The sequence below is a fragment of the Bos mutus genome, chromosome 10 (genome assembly GCF_027580195.1).
Source record: "Bos mutus isolate GX-2022 chromosome 10, NWIPB_WYAK_1.1, whole genome shotgun sequence".
Lineage (NCBI taxonomy): Eukaryota > Metazoa > Chordata > Mammalia > Artiodactyla > Bovidae > Bos > Bos mutus.
The window spans coordinates 36,994,752-37,015,675 of NC_091626.1; the positions used below are offsets into that span (position 1 = coordinate 36,994,752).

The window sequence follows — 20,924 nt, forward strand, 5'->3', positions numbered from 1 at the left end:
TCGGAAGCCCGGCCCCCTGAGCCGGGGAGACGGCCTGCCTCTCTATCGCGGAGGGAGCGGGTGGGTTCGCAGCGTGAAGCGCGTGTCTGCGTGGCGGTAGAGTTGTCTCCCGGAGGCAGACTATGGCGGGCCCGCTGACTGTGCCCTGGATGCCTCCACATGACCCGGGGACGCCGGCGCTGTCGGTGGTGGACATGCACACAGGCGGCGAGCCCCTGCGCATTGTGCTGGCGGGGTGTCCGGAGGTGGTCGGCCCCACGCTGCTGGCCAAGCGGCGCTACATGCGCCAGCACCTTGACCATGTGCGGCGACGGCTCATGTTCGAACCCCGGGGGCACCGGGACATGTACGGAGCTGTGCTGGTGCCGAGCGAGCTGCCCGACGCGCACTTGGGCGTCCTGTTCCTGAACAACGAGGGCTACAGTTCTATGTGCGGCCACGCTGTGCTGGCGCTGGGCCGCTTTGCGCTCGACTTCGGGCTGGTGCCGGCGCCCCCGTCCGACGCCCAAGAGGCCCTGGTCAACATCCATTGCCCGTGCGGGCTGGTGGCCGCCTTCGTGGAGTGCGAGGGCGGCCGCAGTCGCGGTCCGGTGCGCTTCCACAGTGTCCCGGCCTTCGTGCTGGCCACAGGTAACCGGCAGGACCCTTCCGGCCCTGCAGCCGGGGACCCAACTAATTACACTAACTGTCTCTGTGGGCTGGAGCCCACGAGCGCAACTAACCCACCCCACAAGCTTTTACAATCAAACAGAAGGTAATTCTAAATCCCTGCAAATGTATGTCAGCATCTTAGCCTTGTGAATTTGTGTGGTGCATGCAATTCGATTGGGGCTTCTCTAGTGGCTCAGCAGTAGAGAATCCACCTGCCAGTGCCGAAGACAGGAAGCTAGGTTGGGAAGATCCCCTGGAGAAGGTAATGGCAGCTCACGCCGGTATTCTTGTCTGGGAAATCCCATGGACAGAGAAGCCTGGCAGGTTGCAGTCCATGGAGTCGCAAAGAGTGGGGCACGACTTAGCCATTCAGCAACAATACTCATATTGTTTATCTCGCAGACGTGTCCATCTGTTATTTGGGGAGAGCCTCGAGGAGTACAGAATTACGTGTTTCCCTTACTCAACGCTTCGTTCCCCTCTCTCAGGCATTCCAGAAGATTTTGCAGTTGGATAAAGCAGGGTCCACTAGGGTCAAGGAAAGTGTAAAGAGCAACCACGTACGGGGCTCCAGGATGGCTCAGAATATGCTTGCTGAGCACGTTATCGACCCCTGACAAGTTAGTAAACACAGGTTGCTGGAGCTCATCTGTAAAATGTGTCTTCCCCACTTCTTGGGGGAAGAATTAAATCTTTCCAAGAATATACAGCTGTTGCTGCTCTTACTTTTTAATAACAGGAAAAAGTGTATGGGTCCAAATCCTGACTCCTCTTTAAAGCTATGCAGCCTCATTCGCTTTCCATTCCTACTGTGTCTTCATTTTTATCTCAATTGAGTTTTTTTGAGGATTTTGTATACGTGAATGCAAGGTACCTAGAAGTTTAAAAAATGACTTAGCACTAGCAGCAGCAGCAGAGACATAAAGACTGCGGAATATATCAGGTTGCTAGTTCTCTAGGAGTGCAGAACCTTGAAAAGGTTTTGGTGGGTTCTCTAGTACAGAGCCTGTATGTGATGCTAAACAAGGTAATTATAATTCTTACAAAGAGGGAGATCCTTAAAAATCCTATCAGTGAAGGCTGAATTCTATCAGAGGAGGCTTTAGTAGTCTGACTAGAACTGAGCTGGGTGCTAATTTAGTCAGTACAGGTATAGGGTTATCACTCCTTTTCTTCAAAGACTTCAAGCCATGTAAATCATTCTGGTAATTTAATCTTGAGCCTCCGGGTGGATTGGGGTTCCCAATTAACCTGTTTATGAATGTTATGAACCATGCAGTAATAGCCCAGGTGTTTGAGGGTCTTAGAACAGCCTCAGGCAGCTGAAACACACAAGTTGGTAAAAGAATGCCACTGGGAAAACTGATACCGTTTGCCCAGAAGAAATGGTGTCACATCGGATTGGGAGGGCACATAAGGGAGATGAGAATTTATGTTAGGGTTGCATCTTTAAAAACCTCAACTGTTAACTGGCTTGGTTACCTGACTCCGTCCCCCGCCCCCAACCGCCAGGCCATCCCAGCAGCGGATTAGAAGCACTCTAGATTTTGTGGGAAATGACAGCTGGCAGCAGGATCACCAGCTATGTACATCATAGTTTGGGGTTGGTTAGGGTGGGAGCAGCCAATACGACAAGCACAGTAGTTCCTGAAAGCATCCTTGTGTGACCATAAGATAATCAGTGGGCATTTATGGTCACTTTGAGTCATTAAGAAAATGAAATCCTTAAATTCTCTACTTTGAAAGTTGCTTAAAAGGCAGACTGATAGTGTTCAAGATCATTGCTCTGCCCCTTCCCATCTCTGTAACCTGTGGAAGGGATTCCATGCCTCAGTGTCATCTTTAAAGAGAGGATAACAATAGTCCCCACCTCAGAGCTGCTGAGTTCATTGCTACGCCACCCAGCTAAAGTGAAAACTAATTTTCATCACTGTATTTAAGTACTAGAACAGTATGCAGTCAGTGAATGTTTGTTGAGTAAATAAATGAAACTCAGAGCAGAATATGTTCATTGGTCCTCGTAAGAGCCCTATTCCTGCTGGAAGTTAAACTTTGGGCTTTCATATTGATATTTATTGCATTCCTAATCTGCCAGGTATTCCCCACGCATTATCACATGAAATTCTCAAAACAATCGTCTTCGGAAGGAAACAATTCCATTTTTCACATGAGGACTCCAAAGCCACACGTAGCTTTCCCCATTCTGGCAGTCCCTCATTTCCATCTATTTCCTCAGTCTCCTCATTAAACCTGCTTTGCACGTTGCATCAACATCAAGATAAAGCATTTTTCTCTTTTGCTGTTAAGTTCCACTGGCATGTTTTACTCTTGATTATAAATATGCTCTGACACATTATGTGTTAAAAGGATTCTGTGATTCTGCTCTGAAACTGATAGTTCTCTGGTGTCTTTGTATGACTCACTGTGCAAAGCAAGGAGTATAAGAACTATTTTACTTTTCACAACTTAATTTCTAAATTGAGACCCCTTTACCCTTCTGGTTGACTTTGCCTTATCCTTCCAAGGGCCCTTTTCTGATATATGTGTGAGCAAAGGTTTCTTAAAAGTTCCATCTTGGAGACAAGGGCCTTAACCACTTGCATAGTTAACCAGGGAAACATCATCTACCCCATCCAGTGGCCCCTGCCCCTGTCTCCTCTCCCTCTTCCTGTGGCTATCTCTGCCTCCTCACTGTGCTGTGGGACAGACCACACAGGTCTGCAGTCAGAACCTTCAGTCTCTTTTCTTGGCCTAGAGGAAATTTCTCTACTGACCAGGAGGACTGTTCTCCCTTTGGGACATTCCTGTGCCAACAAATCTTCCCCTGATAACTTAGGTTTCCGTGAACCAGAAACAGAGAGACCTGCCTTCTCCCCTGCTATATGCCTCCCCCAGAGAAAGTGATCATTAAGCCTATTTGACTTAGGGAGGAGAAAGAGAAAAAAATGCAAAGAAAGGTCAACAGTTTTAATGTCCCCAAATATCACCAGCCCCATTCCTTTGGAAATACAAATTCAGGATTTCAAACAACTGCAGTTTAGGTGAAATTTGGGGTATGTCAGGGACTTAAAATACCCAAATAAAAACTCTGATGCAAAATGATACTGTAAAGGCCACTGATTCTATAATGGCTTTATTCTGGATATTTGCCTGCAGTTTACTTCCTTGAGATGAAAATTTCTAGATAAATGAGTATCTGAAACTTGGATAGAAAAATGTTTTGTTTTGTTTTGTTTTTTCCCATTTTGTTTTGATGTTGTAGCTGAAGAAAACCAGTTTGTGAATAGGATCCCAAATCCTCACTGTTTTAAACCATTCCCAATAGTATGAGAGGGACCTACATTTTCCTTCATAGTTTTCACACATTCATATCCCAGAGTTTCCTCTCTCTCTCTGCTTCAATGATGTTTTCTAGAAAAGATCCTCAGAATGGTTAACAAAATATGTAAGTATGATTTAGGAAAAACATGGCATTCAGATGTTCTAAAACTTACGCGAACCTCATTGAAGTTAAAAATAGAAAGATGTACTTAGCTAAAGGTCTGTTATTATTTACTTGATGCACATTCATTTTCAAAATTGATTTTTGCTGCATTCCTAAGATAGGAAAAAGTACTCTTTAGCCCCCCACCCATAAATACACATGAATTTAAAATGATGTGAATTTTATTGCTGAAATACTAAAAACAAACTTATTTTCAAACACATCTCTTTTAGATTTCCTGGTGGATGTTCCTGGTCGTGGGAAGGTGGTGGTGGACATTGCCTATGGTGGTGCATTTTATGCATTTGTCAGTGCTGAAAAGTTAGGACTCGATGTTTGTTCTGCAAAGATGGGGGACCTCGTGGCTGCAGCAAGTGCAGTGACAGAGGCAGTGAAGGCTCAGGTCAGTACTGATGCTGCCGTCATAGCTGATAGCCTCCTCTGTGACATGGAGGAGATATAAATGACATGTCTACAGAAATTAAATATCTCTACATTTAGATTACTAGTCGTACTAAGAATAGGGTGCTGGTTGTAATCTTAAACTCTAGAGCAGGACTACCTGGGTGTTGTGGATTTGCCGTTTGTAACTTGTGTAACCTTGAACAAGTCACATTGCCTCCGTGTGCCTCGGTTTTCCCATCTGTAAATGGAAATTATGAAATTGTGCTTCATAGGGAGTTGTAAGAGTAAGTCAGTACGTGTAAAGGACTTAGAATAGTGCCTTCGCCATAGTAAATGTTCAACAAATGACAACTGTTCACTTTAAGAATAACTTATAATATAATTTGTGGTTATTTAAACAAATAGAAAATAGATAATATTACACTTTGAAATGCTTTTGATATACATGGTCATTCTGCACTACTTGAAAATAATGAATGTCAAATATAGCTTACAAAATGGATTTCATTAAATCTGATCAGAATTTCTCTTATTTTGCAGAGAATATTAATTCCTAGTTAGTGAATTTTTTTCTATATTGTTGCGAAGTAATAACTCCAAGTAATAACTCAAGTAACTCCAGTTTGACTTGGGAAAACTGTTGTTATAAAATCAGTTTAGATAATAAGTAATTCTAGAATATTCTTTCACTTCTATCACAAGTCTGACATTTTACCTAATTGGGACCTGTATATAAAACTCATATACATACTTGAATATTTTAGCATATGAAAATTTAATTATCGTTCTAAGTGAACGATAACTTAGGAAAGATAGAATCTAGAATACTTCTAATAATTAAGGCCTATTTAACATATCTGAGGCTTTAATTTAACATAATAACCTATAACTTTATAACCTAAATGGCAAAATGAAAATATATACTATAACTCTGTTCTAAATTATCATTTTTCCAGGACTTCCAATACAAATATGTAAAATTATTTTATCATGAAAACTTCTGAAACTCTGGACTTATATCTGTTTTCTGTTCCAGTAAGCAGACAGCTAATAATTTGAGTTAACAATTTGACACAAAATAATTTGACCTTATTTTTTAATAAAATCAAGAGGAAAAGGCATTGTTTTCTTAATAAAAGGAGGAAGTTTAAACATCTCATTAAAGCTAGAACGTCTCACTAAGGTGGTAAGGGGTGGACTTTGAGGGAGGAAGGGTTCTGAGGAAAATATGAGAGGTTCTGTCAGTGATGAAGCAGGCAGTAGGTCTACTTTGTGAATTGCTGACCACTCAGGAGCCTGGTGGGCTGCCGTCTATGGGGTTGCAGCAGCAGCAGCAGCATCCTACTTATGCAGATTTAGGCAAAGGCCATTTGGGAGGGAAGGGGACTAAAATAGATGTAGTATAAATTTGTCCTTATCCTTTTAACAAACATTTACCAAGGACTTATTGTATGTCAGATACTATGTTAGATGCTGGAGACCAGAGGAAGAACAAACCCCACCGCCTTCAAGGAGCTCAGTCTAGTGGGGGCAGCATCCCTGTGTGCAGTGTGACGTAACTGCATGGGTGCTTTAAGGGGATGGAGAACAAAGGTCCAATATGCAGCCTTCTTTAACTGGGTTATAGATGGACTCCTTGGATTTTAGGACTCCAGTCTCTTCAACTGCTTTAAATGATAGGTAAGTGGTAGGGGAATGTACTAACCATCAGGATACAGTAGAAGTAAGATTATAGTCATCTTGACCAGGCTAACAGATGTTACAGAAATCCAGAAGTTAAACAACCAGACCTCCCAAGAAGAATAGGAAGCATTGCACATTTGAGCCAGACCAAGCTTTACTGCTCATGTGACTTAGCTGCCCTGCCATTGCCTGCTTCTGTGTGTACCTGCTGCTTTTTAATGATACTGACTTCAGTCCTTTATAATAGCCTTTTTGCCCCATCCAGTTGCTTCTCTTAACCTAATAGCTTCTGCAGCCTTATACTTTTTGCTTGCTCATGGCCTCTTTCAGTTCTTGTGTTTATCAGTGATACTAATTTCAGCTCTAGATATTCATTGCTTGACTTTTCTGCATTATCCTCTTCAAGTTCCTTAGGGTGAGATAAGGATTGCCTTTCTCTTCCTGTTTGAGCAGCCATGGCTGGCCTGTGAATTGACTGTCCTGGGGTCAATGCTGAGGTCAATGCTTCAGAGAGTGCATATGTTTGGGGGTTAAGTGTATAAAATACGGCTGTTGCTTTAGTAGAGGATATGTGCAGGATGACCTCCTTAGAAAGGGCTCAAAGTGTAAGAATCATAACTTCCAACAAAAGTATCTTTATTCATCTAGAAAAATGTGTAATTTCTAACATCAATATTTAGTGTTGTGACCCAAAAAATATTTTTTAAAATGATAAAGATGGAAAAATTATATCTAAGAGTACCCCATATCTGTTATTTAAAAGATAGATTTGAATGAAAATATTTATTTTACATGTGGTTGTTAATTATTTTATTTACAGTTTAAAATTAACCATCCTGACAGTGAAGACCTTGCTTTTCTATATGGAACTATATTAACAGATGGAAAAGACACTTACAATGAGGAACCAACCACCAATATCTGTGTGTTTGCAGATGAACAGGTATTAAAGCTGGGATTTTTAGACACAGCCAGGTAATATGGAACTAGAACTCTGTGAACACTATCTTCATTTATTCTGAAACAGGTTGACAGAAGTCCTACTGGCTCAGGAGTGACAGCCCGAATTGCCCTTCAGTATCACAAAGGGCTTCTAGAACTGAACCAGACCAGAGCCTTTAAAAGCAGTGCAACTGGCTCAGTATTCACAGGGAAGGCTGTGAGGGTGAGTGGTACCTGTAGCTTCTTGTCTCTAAATATCTTACTTTTGATTCTGGAGACCTGAGTTGGATGTTAGGTAAGTTTTTTCATTAAGCTCTTAGAAGAGGACTGAAAAAGGACTGACAAAGGACACAGGACTGGAAAAACTTCTGTTCACCTAGGATATTGGTTTTCAAAGTATGGAAAGGACCTTGGGGTCCTATCCATGGGTCCACAAGGTCAAAGCTATATTCATAATAATACTGAGATGTTGCTTGCTCTTCACTTTCATCATTTCACAAATGTACAGTGGAATTTTCCAGGAGCTACATGGTATGTGATATCTTAACTGATTGAATGCAGAAGCAAAAATGAGAATCTAGCTGCCTTTAGTTAAGCCAGACATTAAAGAGGTTTGTTAAAATGTAAAAAATGCCATGTTTCCCATTACATTTTTTTTGTTGTTGGCAGATGTAGCTATTTTCACAAAAATTTGTTTATTACAACATGCAACAGATTTATTATTTATAAATGAATTAATGAACAAATATGTTTAATTTCCAATATCAGAGATCAGATCAGTTGCTCAGTTGTGTCCGACTGTTTGCGACCCCATGAATCGCAGTACGCCAGGCCTCCCTGTCCATTACCAACTCCTGGAGTTCACTCAGACTCACGTCCATCGAGTCAGTGATGCCATCCAGCCATCTCATCCTCTGTTGTCCCCTTCTCCTCTTGCCCCCAATCCCTCCCAGCATCAGAGTCTTTTCCAATGAGTCAACTCTTCGCATGAGGTGGCCAAAGTACTGGAGTTTCAGCTTTAGCATCATTCCTTCCAAAGAAATCCCAGTATAGAAAATATTAATTGATATAACCTAAAAAACTCTTTGAGGTCCATATTCATTTTAGGATTGTTTGTTCTGGTTCTGTAAAAAATGGCCTAGTATTTTGATAGAGATTGCATTAAATCTGTACATTGCTTTGGGTGGTATGGCCATTTTAATAATATTATGTTTTCCAGTTCAAGAGCATGGAATATTTTTTTGTTTCTTTACATCATCTTCAGTTTCTTTAATCCATGTGTTATAGCTTTCAGTATATAGGTCTTTCACCTCCTTGGTTAAATTTATTCCTAGGTATTTTTTGACCCAGTTTTAAATGAGATTTTTTTTTTTTTTTTACTTTTTCTGGTATTTCATTATTAGTGTATAGAAATGTGACAGATTTCTGTATATTAATCTTATATCCTGCAGCTTAGAACTTTATTAGTGCCAATAGTTTTAGGGTGGAGACTTTAGGGTTCTCTATATAGAGTATCATGTCATCTGCAAATAGTGACAGCTTACCTCTTCCTTCCCAATTTGGATATATATTTTTTTCATATCTGATTGCTATGGCTAAGATTGCTATAACCTAAGATACTAGGTTAAACAGAAGTGGCATAAACGGGCAACCTTGTCTTGTTTCTGAATTTACCAGGAAGGCTTTCAGCTTTTCACCATTGAGTATTACATTGGCTGCAGGTTTGTCATAAATGGTCCTTATTGTGTTGAGATATATTCTCACTATACCCACTTTGATGAACATTTTAAATTATGAATGGATGTTTAATATTCTGGGATGCTTTTTCTGCATCTGTTGAGATGATTATGTGGTTTTTGTCTTTCCTTTTGTTAATGTAGTGTATCACATTGATTGATTTGTGTATGTTGAACCATCCTTGTGACCCTGGTATAAATCCAGCATTATCATGGTATATGATCTTTTTTTTTTTGTATTGTTGGATTGGTTTGTTGAGAATTTTGGCCACTATATTCATCAAAGATATTTACCTGAATTTTCTACTTTTTTAGTGTCTTGGTCTGGTTTTTCTATTAAGGTAATGGCTGGTGATATCCTCAAATCTTAGGATATTAAGGGATCCTGAGACCAAAATGTTTGAGAACCATTAAACTAGGTTTTGGATTTTTTTTGTTTTTATTCTATAGGAATATTCCATTTTATATAGTAAGATGTGAAAGTGCTGAAAAGTTTTGGAAAGTAGAGTTCTTATTAACATAGTGCTAAGTATCTTCAGTCATGTCCAACCCTTTGAGACCCCATGGACTTTAGCCCACCAGAGTCCTCTGTCCATAGGATTCTCCAGGCAAGAATACTGGAGTGGGTTGCCATTTCCTTCTCCAGGGGATCTTCCCAACCCAGAGATCCAACCCAGGTCTCTTAAGTCTCCTGCATTGGCAACCGAGTTTTTACCACTACTGCCACCTGGGTACCCCTTATTAATATAATGTAATCAAATTTTAAATGTGCTAGCAGAGCTAATTAATGAATTACTCATAGTAGTAAGTGAAATCTACTATAGTATGATTAAATTGCATCTGGTAAATTTACTCACGAAGAGTCCTTTAATATAGCAAATAATTTATCCTAATAAAGATTTTAAATCTAATATAGCGGTTTTAAAGTTTTGTTTTTCTGAACACTGAATTTTGTTTAAGTTAGGGATTTCTACACAATACAGTAATCTTGATGGAATACCATGTTATATGCAGAAATTTGAAATACATTGTCAAGTCTGAGATTTAAGATAAAATAGTAATTGTCAACATTTATTGGGTGCTTCACTACATGTTAATTTCTAAGCTCAGCACTTCATATATACCATCTCATGTAATTCTCACAAGAATCCTATGAAAATTTAGAGTTTAGATACTTTGCCAGAGGTCAAACAGACAGCAGAGCCAGGCTATGAAGATGGGTCTCTCTGAGCAGACCCTATACTGTTAAACACCATATTTTCTTGCTCTTAGGCAAAACATTTGATGCAGATGGGCAGTTTCACCCATATGAGAATGAACTCTATTCTCACCCACCCAAATCTTCATCCCTACCATGCTTATCTGTGCCTCTCTCCCAAGTCTAACACTGTCCACTAAACTTATTTCAAGATGACTGTCCCAGAGATACCTCAACTCATTAAAATGTTCTTCCTTCCTAAATATGTTCTTTCCTGTCTCATTCTCCATCTTGGTTAATGGTGGCGCAACTGCACTTCCAGGCTAGACACTGTGGTCATATTTAACTCATCTCTATTCTCACCACCTGTGTACATCAGCCCCCAGGTCTATCAATTCTGCCTCAAAAGTATCTCTATATTTTGTTCTGCATTCTCACTAAAAACTGCCCTCCTGTCTCTAGATTTAATTGATGAATTAAAGTTGCCTCTTAACAGGTTGCTGGGTTTCTAGTTTCTCTCTCTTCCCCAATTAGTTCCCACTTTACAGCTAAACTTAATCTAAAAACATGAATACAGTCACTTACCTTAAAAGCCTCCCAATTGCCCATATGATCGCCGTACTCAGTTGCATCCAACTCTTTTCAACACTATGAACTATAGTCCACCAGGCTCCTCTGTTCATGGGATTCTCCAGGCAAGAATACTGGAGTGGGTTGCCATGCCCTCCTCCAAGGGATCTTCCTGACCCAGGGATCGAACCCACATCTCCTGTGTCTCCTGTACTGCAGGAGATTCTTTACCACTGAGCCACTGGGGAGGCCCACTTAACTCTTGGATTCTCTTTAAAATGATAAAATTTGAGAATACAACTTTTAGGCTAGGTAAACTATGCAGGCAATACCTTGATATTCTCCTTTCATCATCTTTTTTCAGGAAGCAAAATGTGGTGATTTTAAAGCTGTCATAGTGGAAGTATCCGGACAAGCGCATTACACAGGTACCGCAAGTTTTATAGTAGAAGATGATGACCCACTGAGGGATGGATTTCTTCTCAAATAACTTCTATGGCTCATAAGGGCTTTCTTTTCCTAGAAATTGTTATCATTACTTATTTTTCTCTGTGTTATGCGGAAAACTATAAATCCAAATTGTACACATAAACCAACTGAGATTCTAAAATACTGTGGCTAAATATAAAGTCATTATTCCTCAGTTTGTACATGTATATTGATATAACTATCACTTACAGAATATAAAGTATCCAAAATTCAGAATACTTTTCTAATTATTAACACATCAGGTAAAATTAAAACCTTAGTTTTTACTTACTTAGTTCTTATTACTCTGTGGTAGTCACTGTGATATTTTGTTTTAAATGCTCTAAGCTTGAATTGTAGCCCTCACAACAATGGGTCTTACAAGTTCATTATTTTAGTCTTCCAGTTTTTATGTAAAATCATGCCCCCTCTCTGGAGAAGGAAATGGTAATCCACTCCAGTATGCTTGCCGGGAAAATTCCACGGACAGGGAGGCCTGGTGGGCTTCAGACTGTGGGGTTGCAAAGAGTCAGACATGACTGAGCACACAGTACCTGCCCTCTCTCTAAGCACAATGCATGGGAGATATATTATTATAAAGTCCTCAACACTTAGCAGTCATAAACTGGGAAGGAGGTGGGTGGTCAGCTTCTTTGGGTGAAAGTTGTTGTAGCTGCTGCTGGGATGTCCTCTAAGCTTCAAAGACCAGCTCCTATCCCCATGAACTTGAGAGAAGACCAAGAATCAGGCTTCTGATATATCATTAAGGTTCTTATAAAAAGGTTGTTTATTGCAATTTTTTAAGTATAGGTATACAGTCAGAGTCAATCAGTGAATCTCTATAATGGGGCAAATCTCATACTCTACCAACTACATGGTAGGTAATTTAAAACATGAAAGAAATGTTAACTGTTGGCATTCTTGCTAGTTAATTGTCTGTGAGTCTGTTAAAAAAAATAACATTTGATTATTATCAGTCATTATAAAATGAAATAATAAAAATTAATCAACATGTGATTCTCTTAATATTCAGTAAACTTTTTTTGAGGTAAGTAGTAGTATTTCTTTTTCTTAGCATACAGTGAAGTATTTAATTCATTTCAACTGGCTCTGTCATCCAGCAAGTCTGTACACATCCCGTTATTAGGTCTGTGATTGAATTACCTGTCCAAAATGAAGACTATAAAGTTAATGTTCTTGATTTCCTTATTAAATGCACAAAAACTAATGTTTTCCATTCATTATCTCTTAAAATTTGTAGTAAAGAATTCATTTACCTCCAAAAAAAAACCACTAAATATGACCAAGAAATTTTCTACAGATTAAAGAGATTTTCTTTTTTTTTGTGGCCAGAGAAACATTTTTTTCTTTTTTTGAAAGTATTTATTTTTTAATTGAAGGATAATTGCTTTACAGAATTGTGTTGGTTTCTGCCAAACATCAATATGAATCAGCCAAAGGCATACATAGGTCCCCTCCCTCGCCCGTTACACTTTTGAAAAATAGAAACAGAACCACTATTTTCTCTCTAAATTTCACAAGTCACATTAATTTTTTAAAAATGCAGACCGACATTTAGTAGTCTAAATGTTTGAAACATTGTTTCAAAATTCTCCACAGACAGTGCACCTTCTGATCAACTGTACCCTGGCTAGCACTCCCTCTGCCCGTCCCTGGTATGCCACATTTATGAATATGAGAGAAATGGAAGTCAGATATGTTAAATTACTCTATTAACGTCACATCTGGGGCTTCCCTGGTGGCTCCCTGGTAAAGAACCCGCCTTCCAATGCAGGAGACATGGGTTCGATCCCTGGGTCAGGAAGATCCCCTGGAGAGCGAAATGGCAACCCACTCCAGTATTCTTGCCTGGGTGGCAAAGAGTCAGGCGTGACTTAGGAACTAAACAACAACAACAAGGTCACATTCGGGGCTGTCATTCTAGCTCTGCTGACTCCAGGTCCAGTATTTTCCTGCTGCACTTCCTCCACTTGTGAGACAGGACAGCCAGAACTTGTTTTACAATATAGTACTTTAAACAAAAATATTGTTTACTAAACATTGAAAAATTAATACTGCCTAAATATTCTTAAATTCTAATCCAAACCAGAGCCAAACCCTTGCAATAACATTCATTCCTTCTGTATTTCACCATGCCTTCCACAGAGTCAAAACCACTAGGGAAATCAACAGCTATTCCTCTTGCTTCCACATGTCTAATCAGTCATGAAGCCTTATTGATTCTGCCTTCTAAATACTATTCACTTCTCTCCCTTCCCATCCTTGCTAAGGAGCCTGCCTCATCACTAAGCTTTTTCAAGCAACCTCTTTCCTGTCACTGGTTCCTTCCTCTAAGCTATTACCAAGTATCATCATAACAAAATGAAACAAACACCCCATGTCCACCTTCTCTCTTCAGCCTGCTATCTGTCACCCTTTTCCCTTCCTTTTGTAGTCAAGCTTCTAGATTCCTTACTCTCTCATTAATATATTTTTTCATCTTCCATTTGCTACTCAACTATTACAGTCTGGTTTTGACTTGATTACTCATTGGAAGCTGTGCTTGATCTAACCTAGATTTAATGGTCACCCACAGGTTTATATGTTAAAAAGCAGATTCATTACTTTGCCTACAAAGGTCCGTGTAGTCAAAGCTATGGTTTTTCCAGTAATCTTGTACAGATGTGAGAACTGTACAATAAAAAAGGCTGAGCACCAAAGAATTGATACTTTTGAACTGTGATGTTGGAGAAGACTCTTGAGAGTCCCTTGGACAACAAGGAGATCAAACCAGTCTATCCTAAAGGAAATTGTCCTGAATATTCATTGGAAGGACTGATGCTGAAGCTGAAGTTCCAGTACTTTGGCCATGTGATGCAAAGAGCCAACTCATTGGTAAAGACCCTGATACTAGAGAAGATTGAAGGCAGAAGGAGAAAGGGATGACAGAGGATGAGATGGTTGGATGGACCACTGACTTAATGGACATGAGTTTGAGCAAACGCCAGGAGATGGTGAAGGACAGGGAAGCCTGGTGTCCTGTAGTCCATGGGGTCGCAAAGAGTCAGACATGACTGAGCGACTGAACAACAACAAGGGTTTACTTAATCCATGGTGGATGCTGGTGCTTGCTTCCGGCAGGCAAGTGTGGTACATTTTGGAGCAGGAACCTCTATACCCTTGGTGCAGAGCTCCAGGGAATAGGAGCCAGGAACTTGGGTTCTATCCTCGGCTTCTTGTTTGTGCTCTTTCGACCCATCTGCTGATGCTCTGAGGTGGATGTCTATGGATTTGGTCAGCACCATTCCTTTCCCCTTCTTTTATCAACAACACTCTCCTTTTCCTTTGGGAGATTATCCCTCCCCAGCATGTAGCCTTGCTGAGGCGGCCAGGAAAGGGTACTCCAGTCAGAGTCTCCCCACCAAGACCTGGGATCTTGCGAGAAATGACAAAAGGTCTGAAAAATGGTTGAAGCAGACTTATTCCTGTAGATCCCTAAAGAGATCGTTCTCAGTTCCTCTACCTGTAGAGTTGCCCTGACTTCTCGTGCTCTTGGAGTTAGCTATTAAAGACTATCCTTTTGAACTCCCCGCATCCTTCTGGCCAATTCTGTTTTTGCTTAAATGAGACAGAAACCTCATTGTATTGCTTATATCCAAAGACCCCAATCCAGACATGAATCCCTAAAATCTCTTCCCCTCCTTCACTGTAAATGCTTAGTTCAGACTTGTCATTTCTCTCCTGGGCTATTACAGTGCCTTTTCTTAACTGGTCTCCCAGTTGCTAGACTCTTGCTATAGTCATTATATGTTTAAACATCTATGACATTGTAATATATTTGTGTTTGCCTAAAACTGTAAGGTTCTTTGGGCTAGGATCCTGGTTTCTGAAAACCTAGTACAGAGAAGGTTTACAAAAGAAAACAAAAGTAATCTATTATATATTTTTGTCTTAGTTCAGTGGTTTTTAGCTGAGGCTGGCCCCCCTCTCACCCTCTTCCCCAACATTTTGCAATGTCTGAAGACATTCTTAGCTGTCACTACTGCCATCCCATGGTAGCGACTAGGGATACTGTTCAACATCCTACAGTGCATAGGGTAGCCTCCACAAGAAAGAATTATCTGGCTCAAAATGTCAATAATGCCGAGACCAAGAAAGCGAGTCTTATTTTACCACCCTGCTGTGCTGTGTTAGTTGCTCATTTGTGTCCGATTCTTTGCGACCCCATGGACTATAGCCTGCCAGGCTTCTCTGTCCGTGGGGATTCTCCAGGCAAGAATACTGGAGTGCGTTGCCATGTCCTCCTCCAGAGGATCTTCCCAACTCAGGGATTGAAGCCAAGTCTCCCGCATTGCAGGCAGATTCTTTAACATCGGAGCCACCAGGGAAGCCCTTTTACCACCTTAAATGAACTTTATTTTATACTGTAAATTTCCAGTAGGATATCTTTCCCCACCCAAATGAGCACCCAAAACACTAATATTGTTGATACTGAGACCTGAAAGTATACTAATCATTCTTTAGATCAGTGTTTCTCAAACTTGCATCAGAATCACTTGCAGGGCTGGTAGCTGGGCTCCATCTGCAGAGTCTCAGATTCATCAGATTTGCGGTAGGGCCTGAGAATCTGCATTTCTAACAAGTTCCCAGGTCATGCCAGTGCTGCTGGTCCAGGGTCCACACTTTGCAGACCACTGCTTTAGAAAACCTAAGGGTTTATTACCCTTTCCCCCGTAAGATGCCATGCCCAGAAACTTGAGATGCAAGCTTCCCTGAGCAGGCACACCCTTCCTGTTCTGAAATCTTCCTGCCAGATACCTGGAGCTGCATCTGTGGCGACTCCAGCACCTTAAACTCAAAACATACCACCTTCCAGAGAACTGACAAAGACTGAAAGCAGGGCAAGGAAGCAGCGACTCTCCCCTCTTCCCTGACACATGAGACAGTAACAGTCCTGAGGGCCAGGCCCTTGAAAGCAAGGTGACATCCCTTCTCCAGGATCCGTATCCTAGCTCCCCAGAGCACCTGTATCAGAATCACATTGAGGACTTAGATTCATGGGCCCATCCTCAGTAACCCTGGGAGTCAGCCAGTGACTGCATTTTAATAAGCTTACTACATCAGTGGTTCTCAAAGCCTGGTCCTTGGACCAGCAATATCATACACCCGGTAACTTGTTAGAAATGCACATTTTCAGACAGGACCCCATACCTACTGAATCTGAACCCCTGAAGTTGGACCCAGTCACTTGTGTTTTAACAAGCCTTCCAAGTCAGCAGTCCCCAACCTTTTTGGCACCAGGGACCGGTTTCCTGGAAGACAATTTTCTCACAAACAGAGCTGGGTGAGGCAATGGTTTAGGTTTCACCCCCTGCTCACCTCCTGCTGTGCAGTCTGGTTCGAACAGACCAGGGACCCCTACCGGTCTGTGGCCTGGGGGTTGGAGACCTCTGCTCTAGGTGACTCTTGCCTGCTCAAGTTTGAGAATACCTGGTTTAAGTCTTACTGCTCCCTCATGTTTAAGATCTCCGAATTTAGACTTGTTTTCCACTTCAGGTTCTAGATTCCTTTCCTACTTGTAGATGCCAGAAGCACCCACAGGAAGCAACCAACCCCCTCTCCCCTCCCTACCTCTCTGTAGAACATGTATATGGAACCAGAGTGTGAGAGTGAACCCCTATTGAATTTGGCCATCTATATGAGGGCCACTCCCATTTTAATCTGGCCGGGCAATGGTCCCCAGGAACTCCACCTGGCACTCTCTGAAGCCTACCCACCCTGGCCGCGAAACCTTAGGGAAAAGTGATGTCCTGGACACGCTTTTCTAAGGGTTCTCGGCCCGCGGCCCGCCCCGCGCTCCTGCGTAAACACGCGGTTCCCTTGACAACGCCTGGAACGCACGTCAAAGGCTCGGAGAGTCTCGGGCGACGGTCACCCCTCCGGCCGAGCGCGACCCCCGGCAGAGGCCTCTGGGCCCGGCCCCGAGCCACCTCGGGCTTGCGGCCTCCTCCCCTGGTGCGGGATGAGCAGACCTGCGGCCGCCGCGGGGCCCCATGGAGGAGCAGCCGCCGCCGCCGCTGGTCCGCCCGCCAGTGAGCACGGCCTTATCGGGCAGCCCACACCCCGGCGCCCCCTCCCCGGCCGGCACGCCTGGCGGGACTTCCTCCGCGGCGACGGCGGTGGCCGTGCTCTCCTTCAGCACCGCGGCGGCCGCGGCGCTGGGGAACCGGAGCGACGTGAGCGGGGCCGACAGCACTGGCGCCGCGGCTGGCGGCGGCCTCGGCGGGCGCGGGGCGGCGGGGGCGGCGGGGAGGCCACCGCTGGGCCCCGAGGCGGCGCCGCTGCTGTCGCACGGGGCGGCGGTGGCGGCCCAGGCGCTGGTCCTCCTGCTCATCTTCCTGCTGTCTAGCCTGGGCAACTGCGCCGTAATGGGGACCATCGTGAAGCACCGGCAGCTCCGCACTGTCACCAACGCCTTCATCCTGTCCTTGTCCCTGTCGGATCTGCTCACGGCGCTGCTCTGCCTGCCAGCCGCCTTCCTGGACCTCTTCACGCCGCCGGGGGGCCCGGCGCCCGCCGCCGCCGCCGCCGCCGCCGCGGGGCCCTGGAGCGGCTTCTGCGCGGCCAGCCGCTTCTTCAGCTCGTGCTTCGGCATCGTGTCCACGCTCAGCCTGGCCCTCATCTCTCTGGACCGCTACTGCGCCATCGTGCGGCCGCCGCGGGAGAAGATCGGCCGCCGCCGCGCGCTGCAGCTGCTAGCGGGCGCCTGGCTGGCGGCTCTGGGCTTCTCCTTGCCCTGGGAGCTGCTCCTCACGCCCCGGGAGGCCCCGGCGGCGGCGCAGAGCTTCCACCGCTGCCTTTACCGGACGTCTCCGGACCCCGCGCAGCTGGGCGCGGCCTACAGCGTGGGGTTGGTGGTGGCCTGTTACCTGCTGCCCTTCCTACTCATGTGCTTTTGCCACTACCACATCTGCAAGACCGTGCGCCTGTCGGACGTGCGCGTGCGGCCCCTGACCACTTACGCGCGCGTGCTGCGCTTCTTCAGCGACGTGCGCACGGCCACCACCGTGCTCATCATGATCGTCTCCGTCATCTGCTGCTGGGGGCCCTACTGTTTCTTGGTGCTGCTGGCCGCCGCCCGGCGGGCCCAGGCCGCGCAGTCTCCCTCTCTCCTCAACGTGGTGGCCGTCTGGCTGACCTGGGCCAACGGGGCCATCAACCCTGTCATCTATGCCGTTCGCAACCCCAACATTTCGATGCTCCTAGGGCGCAACCGGGAAGAGGGTTACAGGACTAGGAACGTGGACGCTCTCCTGCCCAACCAGGGCCGGGCTCTGCAGGCTGGAACCCTCAATCCCCTTCGAAACCGCTGTACCAACCGCCTGGGGGCCTGGAGCACGATGTCCTCTTCCAACCCGACCAGCGGGGTGGCAGGGGATGTGGCCATGTGGGCTCGCAAAAATCCTGTTGTGCTTTTCTGCCGGGAGGGACCACCAGATCCTGTGACAGCAGCGGCTAAACAATCTGAATCTGGGGATACCAGCCTCTAAGGAGGGTTGGGATGCACAGCTTATGAAGGCAGATTTCCACCCTCTTCAATTAACTAACGGGGAGAATCGTGCATTTCATAAAGCCAAACATTTAAAAGAGACAGAGGGGAAGGCTTACCCCTTCCCTCCAAACAACATAACAAGACAATGTCCTTTTCTTCAGAAGTGCCAAAAGGAATGTAAAATGCAAAAATTAAAACGATCTTACATTGCACAACCAAGCATTGTGAACTGTCAGTGCCCAAAATGACAAAAATAAAATTCACAATTACTGAAAAGCTCATATTACAGGAGTCACACTGTGAAACAAACCAAAAAACTCATTGAATGCGACTGGTATTCATATACATAGAGTTCCAGGAAAGAATGAAGACCTTAAGAACTGCTTGAAGGCCCCTCTAAATCACCAGCATTCAAAGGAACTTCAGATTTCTAGAACCTGCACCTCTAACACATGCCTAGGGTGCTTAGGTTAGAGTAGAAATTTTTATCTGGCTTTACACACCTTGGTGCATTTCCTTCCCACCCCCACCCCATAATCTTTGTAGAAAATTTTAAATTCATATCCCATTTAAAACCATTTTAGGATTTTGAAGGTGGTTTATTACTATAAAATTCAACTGTTTGAGGGGCAAACAGAAGTATGAACATAAAGAAATGTGGCTAATTTTTAAAGTATTTTGAGATTATATTTAGAAACTAGTGTGCAGCATCAACCCTCCTCCCCCAAAATATTTGTCTGGGAATCTTTGAGACTTTGACCTTACTCTAACCTGCTACTTTTGTTTCTAATGATTTAGAGGTGCCACTCTCAGAAAGCTTTCACATTCTTAAATGATTTTCACAGTAGAAAGTCTTTGCATTTGAAGTAAATTTGATTTTTGGATGCAGCCAAAAATGTAATTTAAAGTCAAGTTGATTGAATCATGTGAACAATGCATATATATATAATAGGAGAACTCTATGAAGTTATTGGCTTAGCTATCCTATGCAGCTTTCAACTAATCGAAAATGATTCCAAAGAGGAATTCAAGAAATATTTTGAGAAGTGGATGCATTCTTGGAATGAGCATAAGGCTCTCCAGAAGATTGACATGTTCTCCTACATTTGGAAGTTCGGGTATGTTTGTTTAAAAAAGAAGTTCCTTTATAGACATGACATCTAAAATAGTGTGATCTTTATTCGAAAGGAGGATGCCTGTGAGATTATTATATGTAATAGAGTATTCATAACTTAAGCATAAAGTCAGAGAGGTACTTTAATCACACTGGAAATACCTTCAGAAAGGTGCAAAACAAAGATTTTTTTTTAAAAATTCAAAGCACGATTCAGAATTTGTATGGGTGAAATTTCTCTTATTAAATGCCACTATACATAGAATCATTTGCTCAGAATTTTGAAAGATGTTTTTTGTGTTTTCACTGTTTCTTCCATCTTACTCCTCTTTTCTTCCGTGTTTCACAGCCTTAATTGAATAAGTACTTTAAACTAGACATGAAATGTCAGCTCTCCTATAAAGATTTTAATGTGAAATGGCCATCTTTTTTTCCTTGTAAAGTATTTAAACATTTTTGTTAGTATTTAATTTTGTGTGTGTGACAGATGGATATATGTCATCATTTTGTAATCAAAGATGGAAATATATGATTCTTGTCAGAACTAAAGATGTTTTAATGTTTTTCCCTTTCTCAAGGCATAATGCAACCAGAAGTTTATGAATTATCTGTATATATCTTCCTACACTAAGTGTAGTAAAGAGTAAATGAGATCATCTCTCCTCTTTAGTACTTACTATAACAGTCAGTGCAGCTGAACTCATGTTTAACAGGTATATCCTATTAAAGGCAGAAAAAAAAGCAGTCATGTATTTTTCACACTGTGAGAAAATGGAAGTCATGTCTGATATTTAGAGGAAAAAGATAAAGTCTTCCAATTAGGAAATTGAAATTCAAGAACTGTGAATAGAGGCAGAAAAAGAGAAATCTTAGGGGAAGGAGCAAACATGTTGCAAAATAAGGTATTGCCTAGGAAGAAGAATTGAAGGAAGGGATTTAAAAATAAAACATAGCATGAGATAAATCTGCTTCATCAGTGAAGGCGGACATCCATGAGACTAGGCACTCTAGGGTGGTGGCATGAAGGACTGTAAGCAGAGAAGGAATTCCTACCCTAACTCTTGGTAGGCAGGTGTAGGAAGTTTTAGGAAGGGGATGGCTTGGGAAGGAGATTGTTCTGT

The 20,924-nt window shown here is 43.0% G+C and overlaps 2 protein-coding genes across 2 annotated transcripts; both read left to right on the forward strand.

Annotated features, from left to right (window-relative positions):
* On the forward strand, positions 1–15,419 carry L3HYPDH (trans-L-3-hydroxyproline dehydratase). The gene is made up of 5 exons (XM_005901933.3): positions 1–630; positions 4,369–4,538; positions 7,044–7,166; positions 7,251–7,388; positions 11,034–15,419. Exons 1-5 carry the CDS (start codon positions 123–125, stop codon positions 11,157–11,159), a joined length of 1,065 nt encoding a protein of 354 aa, XP_005901995.2. The 5' UTR covers positions 1–122; the 3' UTR covers positions 11,160–15,419.
* A 1,648-nt stretch (positions 15,420–17,067) lies between these two features.
* Positions 17,068–20,342, forward strand: GPR135 (G protein-coupled receptor 135). Its single transcript, XM_070377762.1, has one exon. The coding sequence runs from the start codon at positions 17,191–17,193 to the stop codon at positions 18,685–18,687; it is 1,497 nt and encodes a 498-aa protein (XP_070233863.1). The 5' UTR covers positions 17,068–17,190; the 3' UTR covers positions 18,688–20,342.
* The last annotated feature ends 582 nt before the right edge of the window (positions 20,343–20,924 follow it).

Coding starts and splice junctions, on each gene's coding strand:
- L3HYPDH (XM_005901933.3), top strand. CDS start 123: ATGGCGGGCCCGCTGACTGTGCCCTGGATGCCTCCACATGACCCGGGG. Junction 4,539..7,043: donor CAGAGGCAGTGAAGGCTCAG/GTCAGTACTGAT, acceptor TTTTATTTACAG/TTTAAAATTAACCATCCTGA. Junction 7,389..11,033: donor TCACAGGGAAGGCTGTGAGG/GTGAGTGGTACC, acceptor ATCTTTTTTCAG/GAAGCAAAATGTGGTGATTT.
- GPR135 (XM_070377762.1), top strand. CDS start 17,191: ATGGAGGAGCAGCCGCCGCCGCCGCTGGTCCGCCCGCCAGTGAGCACG.